This window comes from Amblyraja radiata, chromosome 28 (assembly GCF_010909765.2).
Source record: "Amblyraja radiata isolate CabotCenter1 chromosome 28, sAmbRad1.1.pri, whole genome shotgun sequence".
Classification (NCBI taxonomy): Eukaryota; Metazoa; Chordata; class Chondrichthyes; order Rajiformes; family Rajidae; genus Amblyraja; species Amblyraja radiata.
The window spans coordinates 22,913,042-22,930,044 of record NC_045983.1 but is presented as its reverse complement, the minus strand read 5'-3'; the positions used below and the strand labels follow the sequence as shown (position 1 = coordinate 22,930,044).

The following is a 17,003-nucleotide window of genomic DNA, read 5'->3' as shown; positions in this document are numbered from 1 at the left end:
ATAGTTTCTTTTTTTTTTAAATGATTTGGTTGTTCATATTTTGTGATCCCGTTTGCAAAATATTTTTAATGTAGATGAGACTAAGCCAACCCAGTGCCTCCTTGACACTGTTTTTCAAAATGTACTTTCGAATTTTTGATCAATATAATGCAGAATCTTCGTCATTATTTTCCATCAAAAGTCAGATTATTCTGTTTAGTTTAGCAGCCATCAGTTGTGAGTCATTCACAATCTCAAAGCAAAAAAGTTCATTTCGTTCCAGCACCTTTCCCCCCCTAAACTGCAGCCAAAAAATGATTGCAGCAGTTGGAAATGTAAAATTACTAATATTTCCAGCATTTTGTACCCATTCCTAGCGTATGCCCCTCCTCACAGACCCCCTGAAACGGTGAATTACCGAGTAAGTGCAGGAGAGCAAAGATCATAGAGCTCGATGATCTTTGCTGGGGACGGTCTGCTTTTATCTCGGGACGGATCAGGAGTAAACCTCCACAAACACTAGGCAGTTTTGTACAACGCTCAGGAGAGGGACCTCTGCTTGAAGCTACCCAGACACCAGCTGCCCAGCGCCCTCTCGCCCACAGGCCCGGGTTGGGTAGCTGGCGGAGTCGGGCCCGGTCCGTTGCCGGGGGAACCGCTGCATGGCGCCGGACCGGACAGCTGGGCCCCGCCTTCCGTTACCCCGGTAACGGAGCAGCGGGCGGAGCGACGGTCGATGGCGGCCGAATGCAAAAGTGAGGGAGGAGCAGCGATCTACCGCACTCAGGATCCCGTACAAAACCTCCGCATCCGGTAAGAGTACGAGAGGTGCGGTTAAATACTGCGATTGCGTGAGAAAGGAAATGGGATTAATGCAGAGGTTGGGGTGGAGCGGGATTAATGCAGAGGTTGGGGTGGAGCGGGATTAATGCAGAGGTTGGGGTGGAGCGGGATTAATGCAGGGAGTGGGATTAACGCCGGCCGTGAGGAGTTAACTTTGTAAAAAATCTGATGGAGTGGTATTAACGCCGGGAGTGAGGAGTTAAAGAAGGCCATATGATTAATGCAAGAGGTGGGACGGAATGGTATCAACGCCGGCAGTGGGATTAATGCAACGGGGTGGGAGGGAGTTATGCGGGAATGGGGATTAACGAAGGGGGGTGGGGGGGCCTAATGCAAGGAGGGGGATTAATGCAGGGAGTGGGATAATGGTATTAATGCAGAGAGTGGGATTAATGCCAGAAAAGGGACTAACACAAGGGATGAGATTGTGGGGTTAAAGCATAATTAACGCGGGGGGGGGGGGGGGGGGGGGGTGTTGGGACTAGTGGGATTGATGCTGGGAATAGGATTGATGCAAAGAGGTTATCGCAGAGGATAGGATAGAGTGGGATTACACGGGTTATGAGATGAATGCATGCGTTGGAGTGAGGTGGGATTAACCTGGCATTTAGGAATTAACTAGACTAAGTGGGATACGTTGGGTCCCTGTCACACATGAGGCTTGGTCCCCCCATTCAATATTCCACCACTCACCCATAGCCCCCAACTGCACAGGCGCAGCTCATATCCCCTCATCCCTAGCACTCTCTCCCCCTCCTCTTCACCCTCAATCTTCTTTCCCCTCTCCTCCCCTCCCCAAATCAGAATCAATAAGCAATGGCATTTTCCTGAAATGTTGATTCTGTTCTCTCTGAATCTCTCCACAGATTCTGCATTACATCTTTTATGCCTTTTCTGCAATTTAATGTTTTATTTTTGTTTCTAGAATCCACAACATTTGCTTTTATATTGGAGAACAAAATAAATACAGTGTGATGGGGTTGAAATCACTTACCTGGGGTGGGGGGGATTAATAATTGATGCAGTATCTGAGGGAAGAGCAATTTATAATGAGTTTAGCTCTCATTTTACTGGAAAATGTCAGTTCCTTGGCAAACTGCTAGATCTTGCCCATCTGTGAATGCTGACTGATTCCAGCATGTAAACCTCCCAGAATGCTCCGGTGCTTTTCGAGAACATGAACTTGATGATCTGGCAGCACTTGTGCTCTCTAGAATTTGGACTGGAGAATCTGCAATCCAGCTTCAAAAGAGCATCAATAATGCCGGTGCCCAAGAATAGTGACATGACTTGCCTCAATGATTACCGACTGGTGGCACTTGTTGATGAAGTGCCTTGAGATGTTAGTTATGGCCCATATCAACTCCTACCTCAACAAGAACCTGGACCCACTACAATTTGTCTACTGCAACAACAGGTCAACGAAGGATATGATCTCACTGTAAATTACAAAGACCAGATCTGCAGTTTGTGACTTTGGTAGGAAGGTGAAATTTCTAGAATGACGGGAACAAATATCTAAAGGATTTTCCTTCTGCCTCCATTCCCTTTCCATTTTGGCTCCATGATGCCACTTCATAGGGGATGATGGTACGAGATGTATGATTGCTGTTAATTTCTGTTATCAATTTGGATTAATTTGAAGATTAGGTGTTTCATGCATGGAGGCTTTTAAATGTATTTATTTTCTTTCTCTTAAAAAGTATATGGCTTCAGCGGGTCACCCCAACAGCACTCTTCACTCAACATGTTTTGCAACCTGTTCCTTTCTCCAAGCAAAATGCCATCGAAATGTCTACCTTCGATGCCATGACTTCAGAAAACATCACCGGTAAGTTTTATCCTAGCAACATCAGCCCTAAAATGAGTTTCAACATGAGATTATCAATAGGCTACTCCATCCAACATGAAATAAAAACAAAGAATATTGGAAAATTGCTGATTCTACAGAACCTGCACAGAGAAAAAACAGTTAGAGGAAGATAATCAGGTCATGAAAATGGTGTAGATGCAGATAAAGGATAAGTTTGCAGGTGGTTGGCAAGAGGGATTAAACAAAGAGGAATAGTAGGAGGACAAGTAAAGATATAAAAGATAATTTAATGGACATGTAAATCGGAGTAGCAGAAGAAACTGAATTCCGTAAAGGTGTAAATTTCCAATCCAAATATTGCATTATTTGAAATGGCACAAAAGACCACCAGGGGCGCCGGGGAGATGACAGCCCTGCCGGCAGTCTGTTAGTTTTTTCATCTTTTTGTTATATTTAGCGTTTATTAAAAGTTTGTTTTAATGTACTTCGGTTTGTTTTATGTGGGGGAAGGGGATCGGGGGAAACCTTTTTGTCAAGTTCTTACCTTCCCAGAGATGTGATTAATTTTCGGATCACATTCTCCAGGCTCTGCGGCCTACCATCGCTGGAGCTGGAGGCCTCCTCGGACTGTCGTGAGCCCCACCGCGGGGCGTGCACTTAACATCGGAGCGGATCCCTTGCGTGGGATTGCTCCCACCGTGGCCTGCGGACTTACCATCAAGGGCTCGCAGTCTCGGGAGAGGCTAGTCGGGAGCTCCAACGCCGCAGAAGGTTCGACCAACCCCGACGCAAAGTTCGATCGTCCGGCGCTGGGAGCTGACAACCCCCTGATGCAGGAGTCGATTGCCTCAACGCCGCCGGCTACGGGAGTCAAGACCGTCTCGTCAACGGAGGGCTCGAGGCCCCAGACCGAGGAAGAACAAAAGGAAGGACTTGAACTTTATTTCGCCTTCCATCACATTGAGGAATGTGTAGGAGTCACTGTGGTGGATGTTCATGTTAAAATGGGTTTTTGACCTGGCCAGTGAAATTCCTCGTTTGTTGCAAAACATACTTGGCGAATAAAATCTGATTCTAATTCTGAATCTACATTGCTTTTCGTTGGGATGTTGAGGTCAAAGTGACAGTAGGATAGAGAATCCAAATTATAGAAACTCTTGCTGAGGGTTGTGAAAAGAAGGCAAATCTGTATTTGTCTCTTCAGTGAAAACTGCAAGCACAATAGATTAAAAATAAATTCTGCTATCACCAGAAAAGTATACATAGGATCCTTCATTCTGTACATGTATGTGCTGAATTTTTATTCTCCGTGTCTTAAGCAGCTGTATCTTAAATTGTAGTTTATTGTCAATTCTGCAGATGGTTATCGGACAGACGACCAAGAAGAGGTTGAAATAGGCTGGCAAGAGAAGCTATTCAGCCAGGTAACCTCTTTGCCAAACTACCATGAGCCACTGACTAATTTCTGAAGTATCTCCTTAAGGAGAAATAATAATTAAATGCAAAATAACTTTGCAGTACAATCTAATTTTCAAAAACAAATGACCATAACTCTTTTATGGGGAGCAACCAATTCAAATCTTCAGATCCACAAAAATGAGGTGACATAACCCAAATGAACTTAATAACAGTGAAGTAACTTGGCTGGATGAATTGCGCAGTCATGGGACTGCAATGTAGATTTTCCTGTCATTGGTGCCGGTGAAAAGATACTTTATCATTTGCAGATTATTTAGATTTTTGAAGGTAATTATCATGGACTTTTCTGTCCAAAACTGTTTTGTAACCTCCTTGCAATGTACTATGAAAATAGAAATGGATTTGTGTCAGAACCTTTGTATTCTTTATGGCCTTAACATTTGCTTCAACCCCTTTCACTACGAGCACTTTCCCGCCCTCCCCTAAATTTCATCATGTGGTCAGAAAGCAGGATGTGGTAGGATGTCCATAGGAGTGGAATATTGAAGAGGGAGAAGGATTGAAGATCGGAAGAAAACCTAAAATAACTACTGTACTTTTAATTGTAGTTTGAAATTGACCTGTACCAGAATGAACAGTTGTGCCAAAGTCCACTGGACTGTCAATACCGTAATGAGATCCTGCGCCTGGAGGAAACTGAAGAGAAGAAGAATCGCAGAATCTTTACCTACACTGATTTTGACCGCTACACCAGCACTGAAGAGGTACTGAATCGAATTGCTCACTTTGTTTCATTAAAAAAACAAACTAAAAGCTGCTCTTTTAAATGTAGTATTAAGATAACTGGAAAAATAAACTGTATTGGGCCATGTCAAATGCTGCCTGTCCCGCTGAGTTACTCCAGCATTTTGTGTCCTGTCTCTGACTACATTCTACCTCTGTCCAGCCCACTCCCCTGACATCAGTCTGAAGAAGGGTCTCGACCCGAAACGTCACCCATTCCTTCTCCAGAGATGCTGCCTGTCGCTAAATTACTCCAGCATTTTGTGTCTACCTTCAATGATCAATATGCTTATTTTAGCTGTAGGGGAAGATTTAATTGGAGTTTTGAACTTCCTCCACTTAGCAGTCTACATTTGAATACCCACAAATCTGGAGATCTTTAGAGTGAGCTATTTATCTTGTTCAATGATCTTCCTGATGAACTTGCTGCCACATTAATTACTGGAACATGCCATTTATATGGCCTTGAGATTAGATTGTCCTTTCCAATAGTCTTCCATTATGGATCCAGCTAAAAACCAGCATCCCTGAATCGAAGAATAAAACTGACAATATACCATTGACATAGGTAAATGTATCCTTTTTACAGCACTCCAAGATAGTAACCACATCACCAATGGAGATTCCATCCTACCTGACAGAGAGAATGTCACATGTTCGACGCAGGAGGCAGGAACACAGAATTATGTAAGTGGGGTGAGAAGGGAATAAACATATTATATCAACAGGTGTAATCTTGTTATTAAGTTTCATTTGAAAATTCCACCAAACGTGTAGTAGTTTGTCTTGATTTATATTTGCACAACACGTTTCATAAATTGTTTTGAATCTTTACTTGTGTGCTGCTTTATGTTACTGATGAGAATGACAGCTATAGGTGTCCTTTCCATCTCGTTAGAGAAAAGGGATCCCCTAGGCTGGGGCAGAGGCAGCACCTAGTTTTGTATAGTCAGAGTTTCACCCCAAATTTAATGACTTTAAGTTAAATAAAGTGCTTATTAGATCTAGCTACAAAAAACATAGTAAAGTCCAGATCTAGCTAATCAGTGATTAACCTGTTCCTAGCCTGAATCAATATGCAGCCATTACTTACGGATGAGTACCAGAAGGTACAGCTAGAGCGGTGATGGAAATGGGTTTTAGGAACTAGGGGTACTCTAAGGTCCGTGCGGCTGAGGTTGGGAAGGAAGAGGGGGGGAAGAATTTTTTAATGTGCGGTCATACCCATGTAACAGTACAAGAATGCATAACTTGTTTATTGTGTATTTATAATTTAGTTTATTGTGTATTATATGTCATAGCTGCTTTCTTGCATATCCCTCTCTCTCTCTCTCGACGAAAGCAACGATCATAGAGCGGAATAGATAACATTTCGGGTCGAGACCCTTCTTCTGACTGACAGTCAAGGGAAAGAGAAACGGGAGGTATAGGCATATCTTCCATTAATTTGTCCTTAGTACCATCAATATCTATTGTTCCTCTTTCCCCTGACTCAGTCTGAAGAAGGGTCTCGACCCGAAATGTCACCTATTCCACTCTATGATCGTTGCTTTCGTCCGTCTGTCCGCTCATTCGCTCGCCCTTGGATTAAGTAGCGCAGGATAAAGCTGCAAATTCATGCACAGGATGGAAACTGGAAACTGAAAAGTAGGGGAACACCGTCCCCCTGTGTACCCCCCCATTTCCATCACTGAGCTAGAGGTGTCTTATTCGTGATCTTGAGATCCCCAATTTTGAAGAATGAGTTCTCATTCTCAGCACATAAAAGTTTAAAGGGACTTGACAGAGTAGATGTGGAGTTAATTTTTTTTTCCCCTGAAAGACTTGACTAGAACTGGTGATTGGAGTATCAAAATAAGGGGGTGAATATTCAGGACAATGATAGGAAAAAAATGTCTTCATGTAGAGGGCAGTGAATTTTTGAAATTGCTAGGTTTTTCGAGATTAAGAAAATTATCGGAAAGAGCCATCGGAGTAAATGATCAGGATGATCTCGTCAAATGGCCGAGTGGGCAAGACGATTGAATGGCCTGCTCCTGCTTTCATTTCACTATATGCAAACACTCTCAGCCCCAATCCAGGGGATATAATTTATCTAATTAACCCCCCCCCCCCCCCCTCCCCTCTCCTCCCCAACCTATTTCATCAATATACTACAATCCCTATCCTGTAATATAAAAATGAATTTTAAAATTAGTGGCCCGTATTGCACGAAAGGCTATAGTGGAAAGGCTTCATTTACTGTAATTTCCCCCTACAGTCAGTTCAAACCTTGACCCTCCATTTTGAACTGTCCTGCAGCTGAAGGGTCAATTGTCATTTGATTGCATTCCCTGGTTTCTTGGAGAGTGTGCCATCTATTTGGAGCTCATACTCAAGGGCGGCACAGGGGATAGCGGTGGAGTAGCTGACTAACAGCACCAGAGGCCCAGGTTCGATCCTGACTATGGGAGTTGGCTGTACGGAGTTTGTATGTTCTTCCTGTGACCGCGTGGGTTTTCTCCAGGTACTTCGGTTTCCTCCCACACTCTAAAGATGTACAGTTTTGAAGGTGGATTGGCTTCAGTAAACATTGTGCATTGTCCATAGTGTTCAGGATAGTGCTAGTGTACGGGGTGATCACTGGTCAGCGCAGACTCGGTGGGCTGAACAGCCTGTATCCGCGCTGTTAATTCTAAAGTCTAAATCCTAACATAACCCTTCTCTTGTTTCCACCATTGAGATCATGTACGTCAGTGTAGGCCAGGAATTGAACTCGCATAGGATCCAAATCCTTCTTCATATTAAATTTGTAGGGAAGGGAAGATTCCAAGATCACGCCTCATCACCTGGGAGCCGACTGAAGAATTTGTGAGGAGCAACCATGTCCTGAATACACCAGTGCAAACCATGTACATCATGGGAGATCTGGGGCCCTATGGAAAGTAAGTGTGTCCACTCAGAGCTCTGTTGATAAAATTGCTATTTCAATGGTTAATTATGTTCTTTATGTTCAGGCTTGGTCACCGTGGGGATGAGTATATATTGTGTACCATTAAGATGGACAGCAATGGAGTTCTCTCTGTTAAACCAGACTTCAATGATTGTAAAGCAGTCTATAGGCAAGTAACAGATTCAGATCAATGTGTTATATCTCCGATCATCAATGTTGATTTTTCTTACTATTTGGTTTACAACCATCACTGTGATGTATTTTCAACACAATACAATACAATACAATACAATACAATACAATTCAATTTATTGTCATTTGGACCCCTTGAGGTCCAAACGAAATGTCGTTTCTGCAGTCATACATTACAAAACAAAAAGACCCAAGACACAACACAGTTTACACAAACATCCATCACGTCGTTGTGATGGAAGGCAAAAAAAAACTTATCTCTCCACTGCACTCTCCCCCCCATGTCAGAGTCAGAGTCAAAGTCAAAGCCCCCGGCTGGCGATGGCGATTGTCCCGCGGCCATTAAAGCCTCGCCGGGCGATGCAAGGTTAGAGCCCCCGGCGTGCGCCCGCAGAGTCCCGCGGCCACTCCAAGCCGCGCGGGGTGATGGTGTAAGGCCCCGCTCCAGGTGCTCCTCAACCCCGCAACTCGGGCAGGAGAAGTCGCCGTTGCGGAAGCCCCGAAAAGCGGTCACCCAGCAGGGACCCGCGGGCTCCCGGTGCCGCCGTCCGCCAAACCCGCAGTTGCAGCCTCCGAAGCTCCGGAGGTCGGGTGGCAGCAGTGCTCAACCACAGCTCCACCCGCTCCGGACTCGGCCAGCCCCGTGATGGTGAGTAGTCGGCAGCTCCGCAGCTGGAACCCCAGGTCGTTCCTGTTGGAGGCCGCTCCACGTTGCAGCCCCAACGACAACGGAGACCCGACAAAGAAAAGGTCGGGTCTCCCGTGCAGGGGAAAGATTTTAAAGTTACCCCCTCCCCCCCACACCACCCCCACACACACATACCCCAACAAAAATAAATAACAAAAACTACATAAAAACGAGACAAAAAATAATAAAACACAGACGGACTGCAGAGGCCGCTGCTGACGAGAGTCGCGCCGCCCACCGGGACTGTAGGCAATCTCTAGGTCCAGGCCATTTTTGTTCTGTATTTCTCTACCACAGGAAATACAACCTTCTTTGTATCTATCTAGTTGAATCCTGTCAATTTATAATAGTTTTAAATCTGGAATATTAAAGTTTTCTATCCAATCGCTAACCCTGCAGAGCAGCCTACCATGCAGAACCTTGTCAAATTCAATGATCTTTACATTTATCTGGTTATTCCTCTGTAATAGATTGCTTTGGGGTGGAAGATTGCAACCTTCACGTGGTCCTTCCTGTTTCGACGAATGCACAATCAAATAAGATCAAATAGAAAACGTTGTCCTTCAACTTTAGGCTGTGCACGCACTATACGCAACAATAAGATAGATCGCTTTTTACACTCCATAGTACATTTGTCTTCATTGATTGCTAAATCCTAAATTAGCCTATCAACTACCACAATCTGCAAGAGAGCCAGGATATACTCTACAATGGCAGGAATCAAAGTTTATATAGGGTGCACACCAATGAGACTTGAACATAGCAGCACCATTTATCTTTTAGATACTAATTACTATGCTATCCATTTCATGTTTTTATATCACGTTCTTGCTTTCCTCTTCTTTATTTTGCTCTCTGCCCATGCTCGCTCTCCTTCTCTGTCTCCATCTTTCTTCTCTCTCTTTCTCTCTTCTTGTCTCTCTCTCTCTTTGTTCCCTTTCTCCCTTTCCCCCCAAGGTTCATCATATAGGCTGCATTATTTGAAAAGCCCTTTTGATGAAGTTACTCAGTTATACTGAGGATGTGCTTTGTACTGCCATGAACTATAACACTTCATTGGCTTATTTTGCTCTTCTACCTCCTTGCTGTGAGTAGGATTGAGACCGAGGGAGAGAAACGGGATTTATGGTTATACACTGTTCAAAATATATCTTTTGACGTCAAGCCAGAAGAACAGAGCAGGGAGAAAAATCTCTTTAAAGATGTAAGAAAATTTTAATTTTATTACTGTTGATTGTGTTTTCTTCGAACATCTCCCAGACAAGTGGTTTTGGATTGGGATGCTGGGATAGTGTTGAGGGAGTTCCTAGTCAGTACAAAAGATCAGCTGAACAGGTCAGCTGGAAAGCATTATTGTGAACCAAAGCCTTGGCTACACCTATTTGCGTTACTCCAGCGACCACACTTCATTTGTATGCCTAACTTAAAGCAATGGCAGTTGCTTAGTAACAAAAAGTCAGGTACAGCCCTGACCCAGAAAATCATTTTAACAACACATGCACTGTTAACTGTTAAATATCAAGTTGAGAGACCCAAGGAACTGCAGCTGCTGAACTTGAGTAAAATACATAGTGCTGGAGTTACTCAGTGGGTAAGGTGGCATCTCTGGAGGACATGGGTAGGTGACGTTTCGGGTCGTAGCCCTTCTTCAGATTGGTTATAATAAGGGGGAGAAAGTTGGAAGGTAGGTGGGGTAGGACAATATATTTTGGGGCATCTCTGAAATGTGACAAAATGCAATGTCAAGTAAAATTATTTAAATGATCCAGTGATTCATCTTCCTTTAATCCCTCATGAATCCAAAAAAATATATCACCAGAATACATTAGATATATGATAATGTTAAAAAGTTCATATGTTCTAGGAACAGAATTACGCCATTTAGCCCATCAGATCCACTCCGCATTTAATCATGGCAGATCTAACTTTCCCTCTGAATCCCATTCTCCTACCTTCTCCTCATAACCCCTGACATCCTTACTAATCAAGAATCTGTCAATGTTGTAGTAATAATCACCAGCTAGGTTGAACTATTGTACTGCTGCACAACTTAAACAGCAAGTCATATCCCTTGACAGTGAGACAGGTTCTGAGTTACTCCAGCACTTTGTACTCCATGCAAGATTACAGCATCTGCAGCTTCTTGTGTCGACACAATAGATGTAATCCTGATTTAATGCCTTGGTTATGTACAGTGCTCTAATTCATGTTGTATTGGTCACGCAATGAGAACATACCTATGTTATGTAGGCATTGCCTTTTATTTCAATCTGTACAACTCTTGATAATATATTTCATTATCTTTTTCATGAAAGCTCTATAACAGGCACAAAGAGTACCTCACGACTTTGGTTGGAGATGAATTTGCAACTGTAAGTATATATTTTTTCCCTTCCAGATCTCATTGAGAAGGGACAATGTTATATGAAAACATCAGAATCAGATCAGAATCACACTTTATTCGCCAAGTATGTTTTGCAACATAAGAGGAATTTTATTGGCCAGCTCAGTCATACAATTAAAAATAACAGATCACTCAAAAACACATTTTAACATGAACATCCACCACAGTGACTCCTATACATTCCTCACTGTGATGGAAGGTGAAATAAAGTTCAAGTCTCTTCCTTTTGTTCTTCCTCGGTCGGAGGCCTCGAGCCCTCCGTTGATGGGATGATCTTGACTCACGTAGTCGGCGGCGTTTGGGCCCTCCACATCGGGGGGATGTCAGCACCCCCGCACCGAGCGATCGAACCTCGCGTCGGGGCTGGTCGAGCCTTCCGACTAGCGTTGGAGCTCCCGACTAGCCTCACCCAAGACTGCGAGCCCTTGTTGGTAAGTCCATGGTGGTCACGGTGGGAGCGATCCCAGGCAAGGGATCTGCTCCGATGTTAAAGTTCACGCCCCGTGGTAGGGCTCACGACAGTCCTAGGAGGTTTCCAGCTCCATCGATATTAGGCCGCATAGCCCGGAGAATGTGATCCGAAAATTGATCACATCTCCGGGAAAGTAAGAAACTTGAAAAAAAGTTTCCCCCGGTCCCCTCCCCCTCCCCCCACATAAAACATACCAAAGAACATTAAAACAAAACTTTTAGCAAACTAAAAATAACAAAAAGAAGTAAAAAATGAACAGACTGCCGGCAGGGCTGCCATCTCCCCGGCGCCTCTGGTGGTCTTTTATGTTCAATTTGCCTTAATCCAACCAATTGGTTTTGAAAAGGATGCCCATTTTTTTTGCATGTAGCATAAAGTTGACCATTGGACTCGGCTGTGGTATCATCATTTGATGTTGGAGTTAACTCGCATTTCCTGTGAGCATTGTCAGGTTCTTTGCTGCTGTTTCCCTCAACATTTGAATAATAATAATAATAAATACTTTATTGATCCCCTCAGGGAAATTCAGACGTCCAGAAGCCCCCAACCAACAAACCCACAGATTCAAAACGAACGCAGACAGAAAATACATAGAATACAATGTGGACACTACCTGAGAGCAATAAATACTTAAAAAGACCAATAATTAACAATTAAAAATTAAAAATTGCAAAATGCATCCCCCTACAGCCTAGCGGTCCGAATTATAAAATCTAATGGCTGCAGGGGTGAAGGACCAGTTTGACCAGCTTCTTGTTGTTTTTTGCACTAATGCTGTTGCCCCAACAGACAACAGCGTAGAAAATAACACTTGCAACCACAGTGTTAAACATGTGCAGCACATCATTACACACATTGAAGGATTTGAGCCTTCTGAGGAAAAAGAGTCTGCTCTGGCCTTTTTTGTAGAGGGAGTCAGAGTTGACAGACCAGTCCAGTTTGTTATCAAGGTGCACTCCAAGGTATTTATATGTCTGCACCACCTCAATGTCAGCCCCTGCAGCGTTGACCGGCTGAAGGGGAAGCTTGGACCTGCCAAAGTTAACCACCATCTCTTTAGTCTTAGTTGTGTTCAGGATGAGACAGTTCTCTTCACTCCAGGCACAAAAGGCACTGGTCAAGTTCCTGTATTCCTCCTCCTGCCCGTTCCTTACACATGCCACAATCGCTGTATCATCTGAATATTTCTGTACGTGGCATGTGTCAGACTTATAGTTAAAGTCTGCTGTATACAGGGTGAAGAGGAACGGGGCCAGAACCGTTCCCTGTGGGGCTCCAACATTGCACACCACTGTGCCAGAGACACTGTCCCCCAGCTTGACAAACTGTGGTCGACCCGTCAGGTAGTCGTATATCCAGGAGATAAATGTGGAATCCACCCCCATCTTCTTAAGCTTGTCATTCAGAATCAGGGGTTGGATGGTGTTGAACGCACTTGAGAAGTCGAAGAACATAATCCTCACATAGCCACCGGGTTTGTCCTTTTTTCTTCATAATTTAGGTTTCTAATCCTTCAGGGTGGCATTTGCAAATCGGCACAAATCCTTCCAAGCTGATTCTCCCAAGACCCCTGTGTTGTTCCACTTTAACAAAAGACTGGAATATCAAAAAGCTCATGTGACAATTGATCTTTATTTAAAAGATGTTTTTTTTAAAACTATTCAAATGAGCATTTTTCAAGGGGGTCACTGCATGGCAATCATGGCTTGGAGCCATTTTGAGTTTAGTGTCCCTATAGTCTCCCAAGTTGACTTTATAACTGCTGCTCCAGTTAAGATTGGCCAAATTAGCACATCCTAATGTCTATGTATATGGGACTTCCTGGTGTCAATTAATCAGTTTCACAATGGTCATTGATTTCCCCAATGGATCCAGGAGAACTGAGCAGCTGTGGCATAATAATTAAATCATGGCAGATGGAAACGAAGAGTACCCCTGCCTGCGGTAACAAATGTTTAACCTGGAGTTTGAAGTACCCTTTACTTTCTGAAATAATTTATTTAGTACACCAGTCATCTAAAAACATAAAATTTCCATTTAATCTACTTCAAGATAAATTATTAATGATGTTCAGAAAGATGCCATTGACTCTCTGGGGGATTATCCAATCAGAACCACCCCCGTGCTCTCCCTATTTTCTTCAAATTTCCTCCTTTCAAATACTTCTCCAATTCTCACTTAACAATTATTATTAAATCTGCTTCATGTCCATAACTGGATTTTTTTTCAACCTGCTACCTTTTCAATGCTTGCGTCCTCAAGTTACACACATAGAATCATACGGCATGTAAACAGGCCCTTCAACCCGACTTGCCCATTCTGATCAAGATGCCCCATCTACACTCGTCCCACCTGCCTGTGTTTGGGCCATATCCCTCTAAACCTTTCCTATACATGTACCTGCCCAGATGTAGTTTAAATGTTATATATCTCCCGAAAAGTTATTCCTTTTACATCAAACTTCTTTTTAAATACCTTTTCATCAAATCTCCCTTGTCCTTTTCAGCTCTTAACAGGAGTGTTGTCATTTTTTCTCCTTTCTTCACATCAATTCACTTTTATCCATTGATCTTGATGTGACTTCCTTGCTTTTGTAAGTCCCTATGCAAAGCAAAGCATCTTGAATACTTTTTAAAGGTCTCCTCAACTTGTTCTGCCACATATAAAGAAAGATGTATATGAAGTTGAAAGCAGGAACAGGTACTGATTCTGGATGATCAGCCATGATCATATTGAATGGAGGTGCTGGCTCGAAGGGCCGAATGGCCTACTCCAGCACCTATTTTCTATGTTTCTGTTGTTGCAACCCTTTAAACATGCAGTTTTTAATTTTTGTGGTTGGCTTAATTTTTGTATCAGCTGGTAACATATAAATGTCTTATACATAATCACAAATACAAAACACAACACTGGTCGCAAAACCATCCCATAAAGGACATTTATAAAGAACATGATTGAAGTACCCAGTCTGAAGAAGGGTTTCCGCCCGAAACGTCGCCTATTTCCTTCGCTCCATAGATGCTGCTGCACCCGCTGAGTTTCCCCAGCAATTTTGTGTACCTATGATTGAAGTACTCGTCACTTATCTGTGCCCCGCTGCTGTCTACCTTCTTGCCCGTCACCATTTCACGGGCTTCAATTTTGTCAATGTTTTGAGGAAACACTCTTATTGAACAAAGTATAAATGTCAAATTAGTGTTCCTTAGGCTTATATTTTGTGGCATTTCCTGTAACAAAGTATATCATACCATTGCAAGGCCAAATTAGATGTGTTTCCGTATCATTGCCTTGGATACTACTGACCACACAGAAACTATGTAACTTGGTAACAAGGAGCAGAATATACTACCCAACACAGGCTCTACACAATGGACACTTTTGTTTTGTTCACCTGCGCGCGTGATGATGTGCTATGCACTGACCAGACTAGGTTTTTGTTTTAATGCTGGTTAAAGGTGGTATGTGCGGAATGAAAATGCTGCCTGCAGAGCCACCATGTGGTGAACAACCATTTCTGTGCTCTGTGCCTCAAACAAAAAAGATTCCACTCTCACTTGAGAACAGGCACTGGGCATTTCCTCACTGAAATAGAAGTGTTTTTTCTATGCCCCATCTGGGAGTGGCCTTCAGTAGGATGCATCTTGGCTCTCATCAGTACATAGTGGAACTGCGATGGGAGAAATAAGGTTTGCGAGAGGATTTTGGAATGTATTGCAGAAATAAATAAAATAACAGTTATTATTGAATCTTTTTCATGCTCATAATTGGATTTTTCAACCAATTTTATCTTCTCTAATCTCACGGAAAATTGTTCCAAAACAGTGCACAATTGTTCAAATTCTTTGAGGTGTTCCGGTACAACACAGTTACCTCCAAAGAACAAAGTACATTATTGTTGTTGGTCCTAATTGGATATGAGTACCCTCTTGAATCTTCTTCACCATTATTTAGCTGTGGTTGATTTGTGTAATACTTTCACCAATTTGTCAACAATCCATATGTTTTACATTCGTAACCAACACATACGTAACTCATTTGTAAAAGGTCCAATTGTCCCTGGGTTTCAGATACAGATTGTATTACCCATTGTGAGAAGCGATTTCACTATTGAATGAATAATATTTTTTTAGCTTGTGAATCTCGAGCATTTTAAACAGACAGACCACTCCTCAATTTTCATTACAAGTTGCCAGTTTGGGGACTTGAGCTAAACTCTACCTCTATTCTTGTGAAGAACTATCTGAATATAGGAAGCACCTTCCCATCATCTGCCCTCGATGGTCAATGTGGAGATCACTGTCACCACACATTGTATGTTTTTGATCAAATCAACAATAGTTAATAACCGTTGATGTTGGGTGACATGTGATAAATGTATTTATATTGCAAGGAACATTTTCTAAATGCATTTCATCCTTATTTTGCAGCCTCCTCTGGGTTTTCTTCAGCTTTTTGTGAACGGTGAAGTAGGTAAGTCAGATCTGTATCAGATTTGTTTTCTATTTGTTCTCGCTAGCAATAGTTTGATTCTTGAAATGTTCACCCTCACAGGAAAAAGATCAAAGATGATTCTGGTTAGATGTATCAGTTAATTTAATAAAAAATAAGTGTATTATCTGTGATTGGAGAATTTAATGTTCATGAGGTTTTCGTATGCCACCAATTCTGCATTGGAGGAGACCGACAGAAATTCCACTAATTTTAAGGTACACTCCCCTACCCACCATACTCTTTCCCCCCCCCCCCCCCCCCTCCATGTCAGCAGCAGCATGATCTATTGAAAAAGACAGAATAATTACAGACATACAGCACACATACGAGCCCTTCTGCCCAACTTTCCCATGCCGATCAAGATGTCACATCTATACTAGTCCCACCTGCCCACGATTGGCCCACATCGAACTAAACCTTTATCGGACTAAACCTTTCCTATCCATGTATCTGTTGAAATTTATTTTAAATGTTGTTATACTGTAGGTCCTGCCTCAACTACCTCCTCTGCAGTTTGTTTATAATGTATCAAATTAGAGAAAAGCATATCTGAAAATACCTTGCAGTTGAAAAGAATAGTTTGATTGTTGGTGACATTATTCTTCTCATTTTGCTGTGGCCTCCTCCTGGTGTGGAGTCGGACTAATTATTTTTGATATCTGAGAGAATCTGTAACATGCTGCACAACACAGCAATGTGCTCCATCAGCCGCCTGGTCTGGGGGAAAGGAGAAACCCCTGAACCTTGAGCTATTACTGCTCTTGCATGTAGAGAAAGCTGAACCCCTATCTCTTTGAACCCAACTAATTGAGATAGTCTACTTCTGAATACAAACTAGACCTTCAGCATTAAAAAAAACCCAACTGGTTTCTAACTTCACTTTTTCAGGTTTCACTTTTTTCTGAATTAACACACTACAAAATTATACTTTAGAAATTATCCCCCCTTCTCAATTGCACCTACCATTTTTTATGCCATCTGCAAACT

At 42.7% G+C, this 17,003-nt stretch overlaps 1 protein-coding gene across 4 annotated transcripts in view; it reads left to right on the top strand.

Moving 5' to 3' along the window:
- The first annotated feature begins 476 nt into the window (after window positions 1-476).
- The window catches only part of mks1 (MKS transition zone complex subunit 1), a 29,759-nt gene continuing 13,232 nt past the window's right edge, over window positions 477-17,003 (top strand). For 2 of the 4 annotated variants that reach the window (XR_004416097.1, XM_033046053.1), the window contains exons 1-10: window positions 477-792; window positions 2,526-2,653; window positions 3,995-4,059; window positions 4,663-4,818; window positions 5,427-5,524; window positions 7,633-7,761; window positions 7,834-7,938; window positions 9,745-9,853; window positions 10,965-11,021; window positions 15,953-15,995. Coding sequence is in view for 3 of the 4 variants with exons in the window: in XM_033046053.1 (XP_032901944.1) it covers window positions 716-792; window positions 2,526-2,653; window positions 3,995-4,059; window positions 4,663-4,818; window positions 5,427-5,524; window positions 7,633-7,761; window positions 7,834-7,938; window positions 9,745-9,853; window positions 10,965-11,021; window positions 15,953-15,995 (967 nt within the window). In the remaining variant the exon portion in view is untranslated. Of the gene's footprint in view, window positions 793-1,962; window positions 2,413-2,525; window positions 2,654-3,994; window positions 4,060-4,267; window positions 4,382-4,662; window positions 4,819-5,426; window positions 5,525-7,632; window positions 7,762-7,833; window positions 7,939-9,744; window positions 9,854-10,964; window positions 11,022-15,952; window positions 15,996-17,003 lie in introns of those variants that run through there. The other 2 variants (XM_033046054.1, XM_033046055.1) reach the window with 2 other exon arrangements.